The sequence below is a fragment of the Protopterus annectens genome, chromosome 11.part0 (genome assembly GCF_019279795.1).
Source record: "Protopterus annectens isolate FY-2018-M chromosome 11.part0, PAN1.0, whole genome shotgun sequence".
In the NCBI taxonomy this organism is placed as follows: domain Eukaryota; kingdom Metazoa; phylum Chordata; order Ceratodontiformes; family Protopteridae; genus Protopterus; species Protopterus annectens.
In genome coordinates, this window is record NC_056745.1 from 1,558,258,180 (window position 1) to 1,558,276,905 (window position 18,726).

An 18,726-nucleotide genomic window follows, 5' to 3' on the forward strand; every position below is an offset into this window, starting at 1 on the left:
GCTTGTAGAACTCTGCAGGGCACCACGAGGAGCTGTGCTGAGTTGAATACAAGCGAAAAAGCACGCTAAAGCGGGCTTTATTACAGGGGGCTGAAAAGAGCTAGGAATTGACCCAAAATGGCCAATAGACTACAAGTTTCTGGCTGGAACCACTCCTCTAGGGACAAACAGGCCGCTCAGTGATCCCCACTCCCACTGGTGAACAAAGACGCTTCCTTTTATCCAAATAAGGATATGGAATAGCACAGGAACCAAGACAAAGCCCAGAGGTCAGCAAACTCTGAAGACTGGACTATTCTAGTTCAGTAAGGCGGGAAAACAAGATTTTTTTTTTCTTTCTTTTTTGCAGAAAACAGAAGAAAAACAGACAGTAAATGCTATAAATGCTTTTAAATGGCTAGCGCACTTGAGTGTGTTAGACTACAAGTAAAATTAAGCAACAAATAACTTTTTTAAAAGTGCAAAACAGTTAATCAACACAAAAACAGTTTAAATAGAATGCAGAGCTGTATAAACAGGCGAAAATGCAGTCGCTAAGCAGTAAATAATCAAAAAGCCAGAAAAAAAATACTTAAATCAGGAAAAAGTCACTCTTTTGCTCTCTGCTGCTTGTAGAACTCTGCAGGACACCACGAGGAGCTGTGCTGAGTTGAATACAGTTTAAAAGCCCAGCTAAAGCGGGCTTTATTACAGGGTGCTGAAAAGAGCTAGGAATTGACCCAAAATGGCCAATAGACTACAAGTTTTTGGCTGGAACCACTCCTCTAGGGACAAACAGGCTGCTCAGTGATCCCCACTCCCACTGGTGAACAAAGAAGCTTCCCTTTATCCAAATAAGGATATGGAATAGCACAGGAACCAAGCCAAAGCCCAGAGATCAGCAAACTCTGAAGTCTGGACTGTTCTAGTTCAGTAAGGTGGGAAAACAAGATTTTTTTTTTTTTTTGTTTTTTTTCTTTTTTGCAGAAAACAGAAGAAAAACAGAGAGTAAATGCTATAAATGCTTTTAAACGGCTAGCGCACTTGAGTGTGTTAGCCTACAAGTAAAATTAAGCAACAAATAACTTTTTTAAAAGTGCAAAACAGTTAATCAACACAAAAACAGTTTAAATAGAATGCAGAGCTGTATAAACAGGCGAAAATGCAGTCGCTAAGCAGTAAATAATCAAAAAGCCAGAAAAAAATACTTAAATCAGGAAAAAGTCACTCTTTTGCTCTCTGCTGCTTGTAGAACTCTGCAGGACACCACGAGGAGCTGTGCTGAGTTGAATACAAGCGAAAAAGCGCGCTAAAGCGGGCTTTATTACAGGGTGTTGAAAAGCGCTAGGAATTGACCCAAAATGGCCAACAGACTACAAGTTTCTGGGTGGAACCACTCCTCTAGGGACAAACAGGCCGCTCAGTGATCCCCACTCCCACTGGTGGACAAAGACGCTTCCTTTTATCCAAATAAGGATATGGAATAGCACAGGAACCAAGACAAAGCCCAGAGGTTAAATAAACTGCCTCTGCAAGGCTCAAACTCAGGACCCTGCACACTATAGTCACAGTAGTTAACCACTAAGCCATCATAGCAATTCAGGGACATCCCTGATTGTGACTCAAAATTGACCTCTGTCCCTCTTAATCCCTCATAAAACTGGTGACTTTTAAATAAGGTGGTGAATTGCACTTAATAAATAATGACAATAATTAGAGTTACAGACTTCTTTCATTTCAGAAAATGTATATTAATTCACATTATCTTATTCTGTCAATGTCCAAAGTTAATAGTACTAATATTTTAAAAGTGTCCCTGATTATTTATTGATTTGTCCCTGTTTTGTTGAGAACAATGCCTGTAACTGCACTATAAGAAATATTTTTTTCCATGGATAGGCCATTATGGTAATTAAATTTTTGCTGCCAGTGTGACTTCAATATTCAAGGAGCTCTTCAGAGAAGTTGATGAGGTTTGGAAGAAAATTAATTTATTTTTCAATATTTTGAGAGTTTTTGCTTTTTAGATGCTTATTGTTTTACCAGGTTTAAGATTCATATTAACATTTGTGCATAATAACATCTAATGGTTACTGTCTGATTAACTTGCTAGATTGCATGCACTTTGTGCACTTCTTCTTATTGCAAGAGTTTATTGTATGCTGCTGTTCTATTTATTCACTTTTTATAAAACTGAAGTTTAAAACAGTAAAGTAAAGGGATTTTGTTAACGAGCTCACAATACAAGTGGTGATTGGTGAAACGTTTAATAGTACTTGGTGCATACTTAATTAAATTATATACTCAAATTCGTTACAGTTTTCTGATTAATTATTTTAAACTAAGGCCACTATTCTTCCGGGCAAATATTTAAATTTTACAGACTGAAGAAAATGTCTTTTTCACCCCTTTATGCACATTTTCGCTTTCTTTCATTAGAGTTCATATTTCCAAATTTATTGAAAGATGGTACAAACTTGTGTTGTATCAAAGAGCCTAGACTTCATCTGGTACTTCCAGAATCAGAGACAAAGCCAAAAGTAATCAAGGGCAGTTTTAAAAGTTGTGACTACTTCTTCTTTCGGCTGCTCCCATTAGGGGTCACCACAGTGGATCATCTGTTTCCATTTCTTCCTGTCTTCTGCATCTTGCTCTGTCACACCAACCACCTGCATGTCCTCTCTCACCACATCCATAAACCTTATCTTAGGCCTTCCTCTTTTCCTGTTACCTGGCAGCTTCATCCTTAGCATCTTTTTCCCAATATACTCTGCATCCCTCCTCAGCACATATCCAAACAAACATAATCCTGCCTCTCTGTCTTTGTCTCCAAACCTTCCAACCTGGGCTGACCCTCTAATATACGTATTCCTAATCCTGTCCACCCTCGTCACATCCAGTGCAGATCTTAATATCTTTAACTCTGCCACATCCAGCTCTGACTCCTGCCTTTTTGTCAATGTCACTGCCTCCAACCCATATAACATAGCTGGTCTCACTACCCTCTTGTAGATGTTGCCTTTCACTCTTACTGGTACTCGTCTGTCACAAATCACTCCTGACACTCTTCTCCACCCACTCCATCTTGCCTGCACTCTCTTTTCAACTCTCTTCCACACTCACCATTACTCTGAACTGTTGATCCCAAGTATTTAAACTCATCCACCCTCACCACCTCTTCTCCCTGCAGCCTCACCATTCCTCTATCCTCCCTCTCATTCACACACATATATTCTGTCTTAGTCCTGTGGACCTTCATTCCTCTTCTCTCTAGATACCTCCTCTCCAGGGTCTCCTCCACCTGTTCCCTACTCTCACTACAGATCACAATGTCATCTGCAAACATAATAGTCCACAGGGACTCCTGTCTGATCTCGTCTGTCAACCTGTCCATCACCATTGCAAATAAGAAAAAAAAAAAAAGAAAAAAGTTGTGGCTACTACTATTGATTTACAAAGGTGATACAGTAAAACAACACTGCTTAACGTGCTTTCTAAAACGAGGTTTATGTGATTACTGACCTTACATTACCTTTAGCAAAAAGAAAAAAAAAAGGTTTAAGGAAGAAGAGAAAACTATTGAGGTGAAATTACTGTTACGGACACCCTAAAAATCATGGCCATTTTAGACTGGTGTACCTTGAAGAAATGATTTACGTTATCAAAAAAGCGGAGAAACTGCCAAGCAGCCTTTGTTTGGATGTTAACAGCTGAAAAATTGAGGCTAGAGAGCTTCAGCTTTACATCCTGAGGTGCCAATCCAACAGGACAGTAGTGCGGTACGACTTCATATCCCATCAGCCAACGCGCTTGCGCTCTCCTTCAATGCAAGCACAGTGTGTCTCGAGTAAGAAAGCTAACAGTGTGGATCTAAGCAGCTAGTCGATCACAATGTCTGTTCAGGTAGCAACGAAAATGGCCGAGGTCGAGCTGAAAGACGTGGGCAAGGATAAACTTACTGTAAAGGAGGCTACCAAGTCGACAAGTGGCAATCTGATTTTGGCTTCTCCAGTGGCCTCTGTGGATGAAAAGAAGCCGGTGGACAGTAGTCCCCAGTCAGTTAATGCCCCGGTGGTGGTGACTCCATTCCCACCAGCAACGACAGTGCCCTCAGTAAACGTAATCCCTGCAATGGCAGTAACGGCAGCGGCGCGAGATGAGGTGGCAGTAGCCGGTGGCGAGCCTGTTCTTGCCCCAGCCCCAAGCAGCATGAAATTGCCCCAGGCGTCTGCTATGAAACGTTCTGACCCAATGCAGCAACAGCAGCGCCACACTGGCAACGACAGCATCGTCAGTCCGGATGGCATGGTGTGTGAGGCTCCCCGAACTGTGAAAAAGGTAATTTGTAACGGTACTACCAAGGTAGTCACATCTCTCCAGCTGAGGCTGCAATCTAACTGTGTTGATTGATGGGAGGTGGGCTGTGGAAGACCAGGCCGGTGATACATACAGCATTGCTGTATTTTCTTCTTCTCTCTTTTTTTTTTTTTTTTTTTTTTTTTTTTTTTTGGTAGGGGGCTGGGGTGAATCTTACATGAATGAAAAAAACTGCATCTCGTTGCCACTCTCTAGCGTGCCGGCTAGCTGTGATGTGTTGGTGTTGCTCGCTGTATTATGCACCAGTTTGTTTGGGGGTGGAATGCTGTCATCCATTCCCAGTTAGTCATCTAGTGTATTCCTTGTTTATCCTGTTGTATGCACTGCTATTAATACTGCTGGGTATAAACTAATAACTTCTTATTGATGTATGCTGTTTTGCTGAAAGGAGTGATACTCGTTTAGATGGACATGAGATTTCTTCAGCTGGCAAGCTCAGTAATCGCAGAAGGCACTGTGGTGCAGTGCTGTCATTTGTTAACCTTGTCTTGTAACAGCATTTGTTTGTAATAAGAAATATGAGTAATTTAACCCAATGTTCTCCTGGCTTTGTCTGTTCCCCCATTTTATTTTCAAATTATTGTTTCAGCAATGCTTCTTTGAGGCTAGTCTGATTTCAGATGATTTCCTTTAATAACACTGCAGCATTTCACATTGTTCAAGTTTCTAGTTCTGTTTTTGTTGCTGCAGTGCATTTAATTTTCAACTGCAGTAACTACTAAATATGTTGAGAAGCAGTATTTCATTTTCTTAAACTTGTGGGAAATGAAAGTGAGTGTCACGCAGGACAGGCTGTCTTAACTTATGTGCCACTTTTATATATACATTGTCTTCCAAACTGGGGGGGTTGATGTCTATGCCAAATGGCTGCGTATCTGTGTCAGGTAAACAAGATGTGAATGAAATGTAGTTGGTATGCGCTGACAAAGGTAGCATTGTCTCGTTGATTGTTGTAATAAGGTACAGAGCTCTACAGTTGAGTAACAGTCAAACTTATTTCTGAAAGCATACAAGAATAACTGGTGTGCTTGTTTTTGTTTTAAAAATACTAAGTGAATAAAAATATTTAAGATGTCACTGCTGTCTTTTCATTTGTATACCAGTTCATTTCTTTTAACATTCTTGGATTTATAAGAAAGATTCAGTAATGAGGACCATAATCACCTTGTTAGTACCCACCCTCGTAGAGCACCTGCTTCCTCCAGGAAGGCAAAACCATGTCAGTGAACTTGTGATTGAACAAGCGCAAAGTCGTTTTATGGGTGATCCACAAATTCTTGATTGGCATATGTGCAACATATAGACTAAAATGACTTTTTTTATAGAAACTGTAGAAAGGCAGCTGGTTTGAGCACATTGGTATTTGGAAGCAGGGAAAGAAATACCTTCTGTTCTATGTAGAAAATTTGTGAATAACAGAGAGGTGTCTAGTATGATTTATTCAGTTTTGCAGCTCTATAGGTCACTTTCCTGTGATTATTTATAAAAGGGTTTTTTTTGTGAAGTTCATTTGGGAAACTACCAGGAGTCGAATGAGTGGTGAGCAAAGTACAGAAAAGTTCAGTTTGTCAAGGCCAAATTTCAGCATAGGTATTATATAAAATGCACTGCATATTGTAGTAAGCAGTCGTAAGTCCCTGTCCGTAGGGTTGCACGCCTGTTGGGTTAGATTATGCATTCACCATGATATCCTTAATTTAATACAAGTAAACGTCATGAGCTTCAGGATACAATACTTTAATGTCTAGCACACTTGACAATATGGCTTCAAGGGACTCTTGGAACCATATTGCATTAGGTACTGGGCAACATTTAAGTATTTTTATCCAGGCACCTTGTGGTGTGCAGTGATATGTTTTGATTATCTTTAGTTATATGTGACATTTAAAAGTCTCTTACTTTTCTGTTTGTGGGTTAGAGTAGGCTGGAATTCTGAATAATTCCTATTTAGTTGAAAACTGTCATCTTTTCTGAAGAGGGCTTATTGTTATAATGAAAATTTCTTTTTTTGGGGGGTAGAGCTAAAAAAAACATTATCTGAGTTCAATTTTTTAGCGGTCTGATGTAGGAGATCAGTTTTGCATTGCTTATATATGGTACATGATTGCATGATGATCTGTTTTTTTATTATGGTCAGTAATGGCTACAACTCCTTTTCATTTGTAATGTTTGGAGGTACTTCAAAAAAGTATTCTGACTTGTAACTGTTTGTATTTCTGGGTGGGTGGGGGAATAAGAGAGACTGCAGTGTGGGCCCTCTCAGTTGTGAGGTATGGATTTAATAGCTGCAGGCTGCCTTATAGCATATTGTGAATTCCAGGTTAAAATGCTTCATTTTGAGTTAGTTGTTTGTACCTTCAATAGAAGTTAACATGTATGTTCTGTTACATTAAGTATATTGCTTCATTTCAAGAAGATGAACTGAAATCCTCTTGCTGTATCCTTGACTGAAGCCACACTAAGGAAAAATCGAAAGCTAACCTAATGTATTCGATTAGTTGTGCAAAGGTGTTCCACATCATGCTTAACATTTTATTAAGGAAAGCAATGGAAGGTGGCCCACAGTTCTTGTTTTTTCCCTGTAAAATGATATTGGACTACCTTAGAAGGTGTCTGTCACCTGTAGGGAGTTATGTACTGTGAAAAAGGCTGTGAAAGCTGTTGTACATCTGTGTGCAGGGGAGATGGGATGGTCCATCCCTTTGGCTTTCAACTCTGCGATAGGTGAAAAGTCTTATTTTACAGTCTTTCTGTGCTGTGGGTTGTATCTGGTTCCTGATGACCATCCTGGACAACCGGGGGGAGTGATCCTGTAGTCCTGAAGTTCCTGTGTGGGTGCTGGACTGTAATGTTAGGTCTGTCCAGAGCACACTGGGGATTATTTTCATCATGTTCTGAACTTCTTTCTTGACTTTCAAAAAAAGAGACCTTGACTTATGACAGCTTTGTCCAATTCTTCATGGCTTTATTGTTTAGGTAGTCTAATACCAGTCTAAAAAGGCTTATTTGCCACCTGCAGATATTGTTGATTGCTGTTATTGTTGCATTAACAAAGATGATATACATGGACTGACACACAACTAATCAGATTTCAAAAACTATTCCTTTTCTAGTTCTTAATTATCTAGTGTCCTTGGCAGGAAGTTTTTTTTTTTTTTTTTTGGGGGGGGGGGGGCATGCAGTAGGTGGATTGGACACTCTAAATTGGCCATAAGTGTGTGGTGTGGGTGAGTGAGTTGTACTGATGAACTACTGTGGCAGGGCTAGCCACCCAGTGATGTAAACCTTGGTTCGAGATGATTGTCGCTGTTGAAGGGACACCCCAACCCTGTGCGCAAAAATGGGAAAAAGGGATTGTGGATGGATGGACAGATGGATACTCAATACTTCAAATCTCCAAAGTTTCTGTTGGAGTGACCTACATCTTGGCATATGTTGCAGGTGTGATGGATAACACCACTTGCAACATGTGAAGACTAGACTGGCATCAGAAGAATTTGAATCTCACCACTGCTAATTATTGTACCACCTGGTATGAGGGACAGGGGCTCAAGTCTTGTTGGCATCCATTCCATTGCCCCAAATAGTTCCTGACAAGCAGATGGTTGATCTCTGTGCGTCACAGCAGTGGTACTCTAACAGGTTAAAGTAAAGAAAAATGCAGACACACACATGATTCAACATCCAATTCACTAAAATGTAACCTGCCCCAGACTACAACAAGAAAATGCACTGGTGTCCAGACTATAAGCTTTTAATGTCCACACCCATACCAGGATTACATACTGACCATTTAATGCTGGTATTTGGACTATTATCCCAGACCTTTCTCATCAATGTCTCTCTCTCTCTCTCTCTCTCTCTCTCTCTCTCTCTCTCTCTGTGAACTGCAGTGTCCATCACTGCCCCCTATCTACTGTAATTTCCTTTCAGATAAATGCATTACTTACTTATACACGCACACACACTGGAAGAATTTTCCAATTCTTTAAATGATTTCCCTGGCATGATACTACTGCTGCCCAGGATGTCGCTGATGACCCAAACACAGCAATTAATTGCCACTCTTGATTTAGCCAAGTTTAAGGTATAAACATGAATATCTCATTGGCACTGTACTCAGATGACCTTGCCATTTCAGAGGCAGATATCGCACAGCTTATCTCATTGGTACTGCACTCAGATGACCTTGCCATTTCAGAGGCAGATATTGTACAGCTTATCTCATTGGCACTGTACTCTGATGACCTTGCCATTTCAGAGGCAGATATCGCACAGCTCATCTCATTGGTACTGCACTCAGATGACCTTGCCATTTCAGAGGCAGATATTGTACAGCTTCTCATTGGCACTGTACTCGGATGACCTTGCCATTTCAGAGGCAGATATCGCACCGCTTATCTCATTGGTACTGTACTCAGATGACCTTGCCATTTCAGAGGCAGATATCGCACAGATTATCTCATTGGTACTGGACTCAGATGACCTTGCCATTTCAGAGGCATATATCGCACAGCTTACCAACCTAATGGTGCTAAATAATGTCTTCTTTGATAATAAATAATAATACAGAAATCGTAGCAGTTGCAAGATCTTAAAAGTGAATAAGTTCAGTTTTACTTGAATGAAGAAGTCAAGGCAGTGCTGCTGCACATTAAATATAAAAATAGAAATAATGCACAAGGAATGAAAAAATACTGTATGGTGCAGTTAGAATGTTTTAAAGAAGAATCTGATCTGCAGGCAGGTCATTTTAACTGACTTTTGTCTTTCAGAGGCACTGTCCATAACCATTTTAAGTTGGTAGAAGTATTGTATATGGTAGGAGTTTAAACAGCAGAGATTTATCAGCGGGATCACCAAGTTGTCCAAGTGACTTTGCTTTGCCTCTAAATGTATCTCAGTTCATTGTTTTTGTTACCACATCAACAAGTGTATCAAACTTTTTTTTTTCCATATTCAGATGAATACATGCACTGGAGCAGTTTCTCGAGAACAAGGGATATATATCATAGCCTGCTTGTGGATCATCCCTTTTCTATACCTAGAAGAAAAAAGCCAGCTGTTAATGGCAATGCTGTCCAGGTAAGCAAGGACCCCTGGAAAATTGTCAATGGCAATGCCATAAGCAAGGACCTCTGGAGAGTTGCTTGGATATTCTTCACCCCAAAGGGCATGTTCTTAAATGCACATAATCCTAATGGGGTCACAAATACTGCATGTTCCCTGACTACAGTTGTCAAGGGTACCTGCCAGTAATCTTTGGTCTGGTCAGTAGTGGTTAGATAATCCCCATCAAGCTGCTGTAAAGCTTCATCTGTCTTGGGCATAGGATGAACCTCTGCTTCTGTGTGATAGTTTAGTTTCTTGTATTCCATACAGAGCATGGTGCTGTCATCTTTCTTTAGCATTAGCTTCGTTGATGAGGCTCAGGGACTGTTGGACTCCTGGATTACTCCTAGTTCTAATGTGTTCTGCAGTCTCTCTCTCTCGTTTTCGCTCGCTGTCTCTCTCAGGGTTTGCCTAACTCTTTTTCTGGCACCTATAAGGGGTTTTCTACATGACCTGTTGAGACCATGTGTCCACTTGGTGTGCCATGGGGGGGTCATTGTACCTTGATTTACCAGTGAATTTATCCCAAAATTCCAGAAACACTGCTAAAGATATCCTGAATCTGGAAACTCGGTAGGAAATAGTTGCTGAAGAGGAGTCCTATCAAGCTTTGCCAGAGATCTCTCACCAGACCCCGTCTTGGTCCTTTATCCATGTACTGCACATACCGAGTACCAGGCCTCTGTTATGATAGGACCTCATCATGGCGACATGGTATAGTTTGTTTCTGCCTCCCAGCTGAATATGCTGTGGCTTTCTTGCCATACCACACTTTTTTTTTTTTTGCTGCTGTCATACCTGTGCTAGATGCTCCTGAGCTGTTCTTATGAGCTCCTTGTGCCTAGTCCTTATGTTTAGGACATACTCCACAGCAGACTCCTTGTGGGGATCACATTCTGTCTCTCAAATTAAATCCAGGGACTCCCCTCATCCTGCGACCATGCAGCAGTTTGGTGGTGAAAAAATATGTGGATTCCTGTGACATTTCCTTGTATGCCTAGATAAGACAGGTGTGGTATTTTTCTTTTTTTTTCCAAAAATGTGTTTTTTTTTTTTTTTTTTTTTTTTAATAACAAGAATAATAACAGTAATAACATATTTACACTCAAAACTGAAACAAATTATTTACAAAGTCCATAACAAGGAAATACTTCTATATACACTCAGGAAATAGACATCTAATACTTTCTAGTAATGATTGTAACTTTTCCCAAGCAATTCATTTGTGTGTTAAATTCTTTGTATTCATTTTTAAACTAGATATTTCTTTTTCACATAAAGTCCTGGCTAAATAAATAAATTCATTTCTGAAGGATGTAGGAGAGTTAGTTTTCCAATTTTTTGTCACAACCTTTCTTGCCACTGTAAGTATTGACCAAAGAAGGTGTGTTTGAGATCTGGGTACGATTTCTGTTACTGGTACATTAAATAAAATGAGTGAACTTGAAATTTCACAATTATCATTCCATAAGGCCTTACAGAAACATCCCAATTCCTTCCAAAATTGGGATAACACACTACATGCAACAATCATATGAAACCAGTCAGCTTCTATAGCTTTACACCTCCAACATTTCATATAATTTGTTTTGTACATATTTGCAATTCCTTTGAGGTGTATAATAACTTCTGTGGAAGAATTTCCATGTGTATATTTTCCAGTAAGGAGAAATTGTTGTTTTTTGTACTGATTTTAGAAGTTATTTCTTGTTTTTAGTAGTAAATTCTCCATTATTTATTTTGGTGGAGTATTGCCAAAAAGAAGCATTCGTGGAATTATCAGATGTAATGACTTTATATATTAAGGATATAAATTAGGTGCCTTTCAAAGAACCATCAGTTATATTAGTCAAAAGTTCTAGTGTTTTAGGTATGTTGTTTCCATGGGTTTGTAAGGAAAATATAGTTTTTTGTTGTATATAAATTCTCTGCAGGTTTTTATGTCTATCCAGTTATTATTCTTGGTTGGGGGAATGATTAAGGACTGACTTGTATAAAGAATTTTAGGTAACACTGTCATTTTAATTAGCATTAGTCTGTCCGCAAAAGTAAAATAAAGTTTGTTCCCATTATCTGTAAGATTAATAATTAGATTTGTTAAGATTTTATAGTTTGTAGTAATTGTATTCTTGAGTGGAATTAATTTGAACAGCCAGGTATTTAATTTGTGTATTGTCCCAGTTAAAGCATTTATAACTTTTCATTTTCATAGAAGTCTTTTTATTTATTAACAAAGTCTGGGTCTTGTTATGATTAAATTTTAGTCCAGATAAACTTTCAAATAAATCTAAAGTGTTAAGTAGCTGATCTAAAGATGTATCCGTGTCTAAACTAGTTAGTAAGAAATCATCTGCAAATAGCTGAATCTTTGCAAATATGTTACTATTTAAATTATAGCCTTTAATGTGAACATTATTTCTAATATAGTTGGCTAGTGGTTCTACAGCTTAAGCGAAAATTAAAGTGGAAAGAGGGCAACCTTGTATTGTTACTTTTGTAAGTTTAAATGAGGGGGATAAGAAAGAACCTATCTTTACAAAAGAAACAGAGTCTTCATAAATGTTTCTAATAAATTTTATAAAATTTAGGGAAAAGTTATAGTGTTGTAAAGCTTTAAATAGGATCAACTCAGTGAATCAAAGGCTTTGTTTATGTCTAGACTCTATTGTTTGTTTTTATTTTTATTAGCTAAATCTAGGAGTCAGAAGTCTTATTATATTATCTTGGACTTTTCTGTGTTTAATAAAACCAGTCTGATCTTCCTCTATTAGGCTAGTTATAATGGAATTGATTTTGTTTGGTATTATGCTCATGAAAATCTTATCTATATTTAATAGTGAGATGGGCCTATAGGAGGAACAGTCTGATCTTCCTCTATTAGGCTAGTTATAATGGAATTGATTTTGTTTGGTATTATGCTCATGAAAATCTTATAATCTATATTTAATAGTGAGATGGGCCTATAGGAGGAACAGTAAGTAGGATATTTATCAGGTTTAAGTATGGGAGAGATTAATGAATATCTCCATGATGGTGGGATATTATAAGTAGTTTTGATTCCCCGAAATGTGTTTTAGTAGTATTTTTAAGGCATTATCAGGAAGGATTTTGTATATTTCAGGAATTAAACCATCTAACCCTGGTGCTTTATTAGTTTTTAAGTTGTTTATTTGATTTTTTTAGTTCTGTAAATGTGAAAGGTCTATCAATTTTAGCAATATTCCCAGGGGATAAGGTCTTTAGAATATTATCAGATAAGAATTTGTCTAGATTTTTATATTTTCTTTTATTGGTTTGAGAGTATATTCTCATAATGCTTTTTTGAAACCTTGTAGTATGGAATTAAAATTTGTAGCTTTTATTTTTCTCATATTTTCAACATATGTAATTTCTTTCTTTCAAGTACTTTGAGCGTACTGTAATTCTATGTAGACTTTTAGGATTGATAGAATATGAACATAATTTAATTTTCCTCTAGATTTATAGATATTTTGTGTTGCAATACATTTTGATATTCTTTGTTTTATTTGTATTATCTAAGACTTTATCATTTTGTGTTAGATTACCTTTTAAGTTATCTAATTTAGTTTGAATTAGTCTTTTCTCCCATTCCTTTCTTTTTTGCATATACCACATTTTAACTTTTCCATATAATACAACTTTGAGAGTGTCCCATAGAATTGTATCCAATACTCCTCCATTGTTGTTTCTGAAAACTGATTAATTTCTGATAACATCCATTCTTGATGGCCTTTTATTTTTGTAATATAAGCTGGTATTCTTTGGCAATGTATTAAGGGTTCATTTTGAAAAGTTATACTAAAAGTAATGGCATTATGATCAGAAAGGGGACAAGATATTAATAATACATTATCTATTTTTGATTGTAAAGAATTTGACACCAAGACTTTATCTATATTAGTTTGTGTCCCAAACCTGGTTGAATAGTGAGAGAACTTTAGGGATGAGGGAAGTTGTATATGGTGTATGTCTTTTAAATTTCTTGTATTGATATAATTATGTAGGTGTTTTGCTACAGGAGAGGTCTTGAAAGTTTTAGAACTCATAGTTTCATCAGATGAAAGAATACAATTAAAATCCCCTGTGACTATCATTTCTCCTCTAGAATGTAAAGTTATAATGTCCAAGTATTTCTTTGCTGACTTTGTACCAATTCCAGGGATCCAGTAAGAGTTTGAGTGTATAGTATTTCCTTTCAAGCTTAATTACTACTAAAGTTAACATACCCTCTTTATCTATATATGAGTTTGCAATTTCAGGAAGCCTTAACACCTCTTCTTTTGTAATTAAATTGGGAACTAGTCAATATTTTATAGTCTTTTAGTGTTAGCTTATTTTAGTCTTGGGATATTAAATGTGTCTCCTGAAGAAATACTATATCAGCCTTATGTAAAGAAATGTATTTATTAATGTTTGCTCTTCTAATATGGTTATTTAGCCCATTAACATTCAGTGATAGACAATTATACGTTAAGACCATTTAAAATGTATAATAATGATGTCCTAGGGGATTAACGTTGTAGGTTATAACAACATTTGTTATGGAATGAGTTTCTGTATCAACTAAAGAAGGTAAAATAGTATTTATAATAACATCCTTCATGGAATCTAGTGTTCCTGGCTTAATATGCGTTATATACAAGCCACAGGTCTGCCAACACATATTCAATAACATTGGGTCACTGCAACTGCATGCTTCATTAATAACCAAAAAGAAGATAGGGTTATGTATTGTAGAGTCTATATGAACTAATATTTTGATTATGGTTAAATGTAAGTAATATACAATACCTTACTATTCTTACAATCAATCATTCAGAGAATGGTAACAACAAACTTTTAAATGTGTGTTTGCATAAACTCTCTATTAATTGAAGTATTTATTCTAGTATAACCTTCATTTCCCCTCCCCAAAAACAGAGTTTGTATGAATAAACTAGTTCATATAAAATTAAGGAAAAAAAGAAAATTTCAGTACATTACTACAGATGTTATATTTCATGGGGTGTCAAGTTGGGGAAACAGTATTAAAAAAAAAAAAAAAAAAAGGAGTATGCAATAGTACATATATTTTTTGACCTTCATCCACAATATTTTAACACTTAATATTTGGTTAATCTCTATATTTTCTCATAATGTGTCTTGCAAGGTACTAACAAGACTTGGAGAGGAAAAAAAAAACCTCTTCACAACATAAAGTTAGCAAGTTATGGCAACAGTATAACATATAAATAAACAGCATGCACGTGAACCTCTACTGGCAATAAAACGTAAAGTTAATCCACAGTCTTGAACGCAATAATGCAATAATACAAGAATGTATTATTAAAGCTCAAAAAGTGTTTATTCGAGTAATAAACACTTTTTGAGCTTTAATAATACATTCTTGTATTATTGCATTATTGCGTTCAAGACTGTGGATTAACTTTACGTTTTATTGCCAGTAGAGGTTCACGTGCATGCTGTTTATTTATAGACTTTTTATTTCAACGTGGATCCTCGTCTCAGTCAACGGGTGCACTGTGTTGAGTTTGGAGTTTAACAGTATAACATATCCCTTAAAATTATTACAAAAACTAAGGGTGAAATACTTTAGCATTGACGTTTTAGCCAATACTTATTTAGTATATAATGCATTTGTGCACCATCTCTACACATAAAAAAATGTATTAAGTGGCTGTACTGCTTTTTTATTATATTTTTATTGGTACTCTTCCGTTATCAGGACAACACCCCCAATGAGCTGATGGAATATCTTGTATTACTTTTTCAAGGTGTGTATTTGTAAAAGGGACAGTACCTTAACTTAATAACGTCCAATTAAGTCATGACATTTTCAAAATATTATGACACTTTATTTCTTGTAGGTAGTACATCTCTTTCTACAGCTGTTTGGCACTGCTGCTGAATACTGCGAGTAGATTAGGTAGTCCATTGCTTATGAGTTATTGCGAGCAAGACCCCTTGATTCTAGCACAAGATTTAGTGGCAGTTCTGTTGCACAAAAAGAGGGAACTTCACAACTCGTTTTTATTTTAGTGGAATGGCTTTCTTAGCAATTAATGCAGCAAAAGGATAGCTTTACAGACCAAAGATTAATATGAATGTGTGTAGCGTTTTTATAGGAAGACAGAATAATTTTGTCTGTCTATTTCCTGATCATTCTTCATATGTAGATTATACATACAACAGTGGCTGCTCAGTCATAACAAAGCTTTTAACTTCTTTATTGAACAAAGCTTTTAACTTCTTTATTGAACAATCAGCAGGGAAGACGAGAAATAATGGCTTTAAAACCTTACTCTATCTGAATTCCTGTTAATACAACACATGTTGTATTAACTTTCATTTTCTAAACAATAACTATGTATTTCTTGCATTACTGCTTGAATGCAATGTAGTGCTTTACCAGGAAATGAAGCATTTTAGAAGGAACAGCACGACAGTATGAGGCAAAATCAGGAGGACCACTCTACAAATTAACAGCAGTGCGATCATTATGTTGGAACTGTTGCCCTGACAACAAAAAAGCATTGTAAAACATATAGATAGTTATTTGTCAGGTATATTGAAATAAAGCTCATTTTATGTTTTGAATTACTTTGCCGTTTTTCCAGTGTTCCGATTGGTCCATTGCTCTCAAAGAGGAACTATAGGTTCAGAGGTCAATTGTTCAGTTCCTGCTAGGCGTCTCGGTTGTTTCTGTGAAGAAATGAAGCTCGTGGATGGATTACAAGGCTCGAGCTGCTTTCAAAAACTCTAATTTCAAAACCATTTAGGTAAGAAGGCGGGAATTATATTTAACATGTATCAGATGATTAAAAAAATGTTCGCGAAATGCTGCAAGTTTGTGTTGCAAATCTGATGTACTGTAGAAAAACGGCAGTTTAAGCACATTTACTTTCATACTGTTTAAAAACAGGTATAAAATATAAGCTCTGTCTTAAAGGTTATTTATGACTAATATGTCATGCTTGCTTCACTAAATGAACACATCTCCAGTACTTTGTTAAACAACATAAGCAGAGCCTTTTAGGAGGCTCTATAGTTTTCATAAAGTCAAGACATAGAATACTATAACCACACTGTAAGTGAGATATTGCACTTCCCAACATGTCACATTAGCTATATTTTATGAATTATTTTTTTTAAGTGTGTTTACTTTTTAGGTATTAATAGAGAAAATAAATAAATAAATACAATAATATATACTTTATCCAAGATGTAGTTTAATTCATGGAAGTTAAGAATAACAGCTAGGCATTTCTTGGGTACCTTGCAGCCTACGCTAAATGTAATGGATACATTTTAATTACTAAAGGTTATTAAGAATAACAGCTAGGCATTTCTTAACTACCTTGCAGCTTATACTAAATGTGATGGATGAAGTTGTTACTTCATATATCTATATTATTGATTTAAAATAGCAATTAGAGATATTAATGAAAATAAAAATCATATTTTACCTTGTTTATCTTTGTATTTATATTTGTATCTACAGCACCATTGAATATGGTTGTTATACGGTTGTTACAGTAGTTTTATTTGATAGAATTTATATTTATTAAGTAATTTTACGCAGTGTATAAAAATAGTTAAATCTTATTTAGGGTACTGTCTGCTTAAATTGTTATTGCCTTTTCAGAGTTTGGCGCCAAAACAGGCTATTTAAACCTTCCAGATCCACCTTGTTGTTGTTCTGAGGAAGTCTGGTTATATACAGATGAAAGCGCTTAACCTATGAAGTTCGGTGGTTGTTTTGTCTTGTTTTACAATAAATTTCGTTCTTCCAGTTCGAGCCGAGGATTTGGTCATTTTGTCTCGGCTATTACACCAGGCATTCGTGGGTGTTTTTTATACAGTTGGTTGTGGTGTTACATTGTTTATCTTTGTACCAATCTGTGATATCAGAATGTTAATTGACTATTCAAAAGATTTAAGTTGGAGGAGACAAAAAAGGCAAAAAGTCCATTTTGTTCATTTGTCTTTGAGTTTCTTCTTGTCTTTCACAGTCCAGTCAGACTTTGTTGCTGCTTGTCTCTTTAATGTTGAAGTAGTATCCATTTGATCTTCTGTAGTTACCAGATTCTTCTTCTTTATAAAAATGTTTGCTTCTTCTAAAGTTTCGAAGGTTCTTTTCCCCTCAGGAAGGCAAAGTCTGATTTTGGCAAGGTATGTTAATTGTGCCTTAATACCAGCTTGCTTGAGAGATTTGATGAGAGGAATGAAAGTTTTTCTTTTCGTAAAAACAGTAGTAGAGTAGTCGTCGTCAAATCTGACTATCTGATCAGATCTTTGTCCTGGCTAGACATTAGTTTTGCTATTATTGATCTAGGATATGTCTTCTTATTGTTTGATGGGATTGTAGTTAGTGATCTATGGGCTCTTTCAAAGCCAAAAGAAAGAGCCTCTGGTAAATTTAGTGTTTTAGGGAACCATGTTGTCAAAAAATTAATCATATTGTCTCCTTCCATTCCCTCTGGTGTACTGTATATCCTAATGCTATTTCTTCTGGTTCGGTTTTCTAAATCATCTACTTTATTGATGAGTTTGTTGTTTTGTAATAGGAGAGTTGCCATATTTTTCTCTGCGTCTGTCAGTCTGCTGTCAGTATCCGAGACAAGATTCTTCTATTGCTGAAATTTGTTTTCTCTGTTTTAGAATGTCACTCGGTATTTCAATTTGTTTATTGGAATCTTCTTTTATTTTATCCACATTTGTATCTAGTTTGTCCATTTTTGTTATTAGGTCTTGGATATTTGTCAGAATGGAGTGCATCTCTTTCTTCAGAGAGCTGTCTTATTGTGTAGATTTTAAAAGACTCCTCTTTTCTTTAAGTGCAGTTTTCCCTTCCTTCTTTCTTCTTCTTAGTTTGACAGGAAAATCTGGAGATTCTTAGATGAAAAATACACCAAAAGAAAGCTTTCGAGTTCTACTTTATAGAACTATTAATTTGAAATTATTTGTGGTGATTGTTTAGTAATAAATCCTGTCAGGAAAGTTGAAAAGCTGCAGAGCAGAGATTTTATGTTGCTATCAGGCTTCCATCCAAGCCACGCCCCCAGTCTGATATTTTTCTCATTCCGTCTTGAACTGATCTGCAAATGTTGTAATATGATCATCAGTGTAGAATTAAATTTCTCCACCAGAACATTTATCAGTGGGTACTCTTTTTTATAATGGTTTAAACCACATTTCTATAAGCATAACAGTAGGTTTGATACTTTTCTAGGAAAA

At 36.4% G+C, this 18,726-nt stretch overlaps 1 protein-coding gene across 5 annotated transcripts in view; it reads left to right on the plus strand.

The window, feature by feature from the left end:
- Window positions 1-18,726, plus strand: part of AHCYL2 (adenosylhomocysteinase like 2) — a 1,498,752-nt gene that overhangs the window by 97,946 nt on the left and 1,382,080 nt on the right. For 2 of the 5 annotated variants that reach the window (XM_044088831.1, XM_044088833.1), the window contains exon 1: window positions 3,772-4,317. The exons of 1 other annotated variant lie outside the window; for it this stretch is intronic. In XM_044088831.1, coding sequence (XP_043944766.1) covers window positions 3,871-4,317 — 447 coding nt within the window. In that variant the 5' untranslated portion in view covers window positions 3,772-3,870. Of the gene's footprint in view, window positions 1-3,771; window positions 4,318-18,726 lie in introns of those variants that run through there. 2 more of the 5 variants (XM_044088832.1, XM_044088834.1) reach the window with 1 other exon arrangement.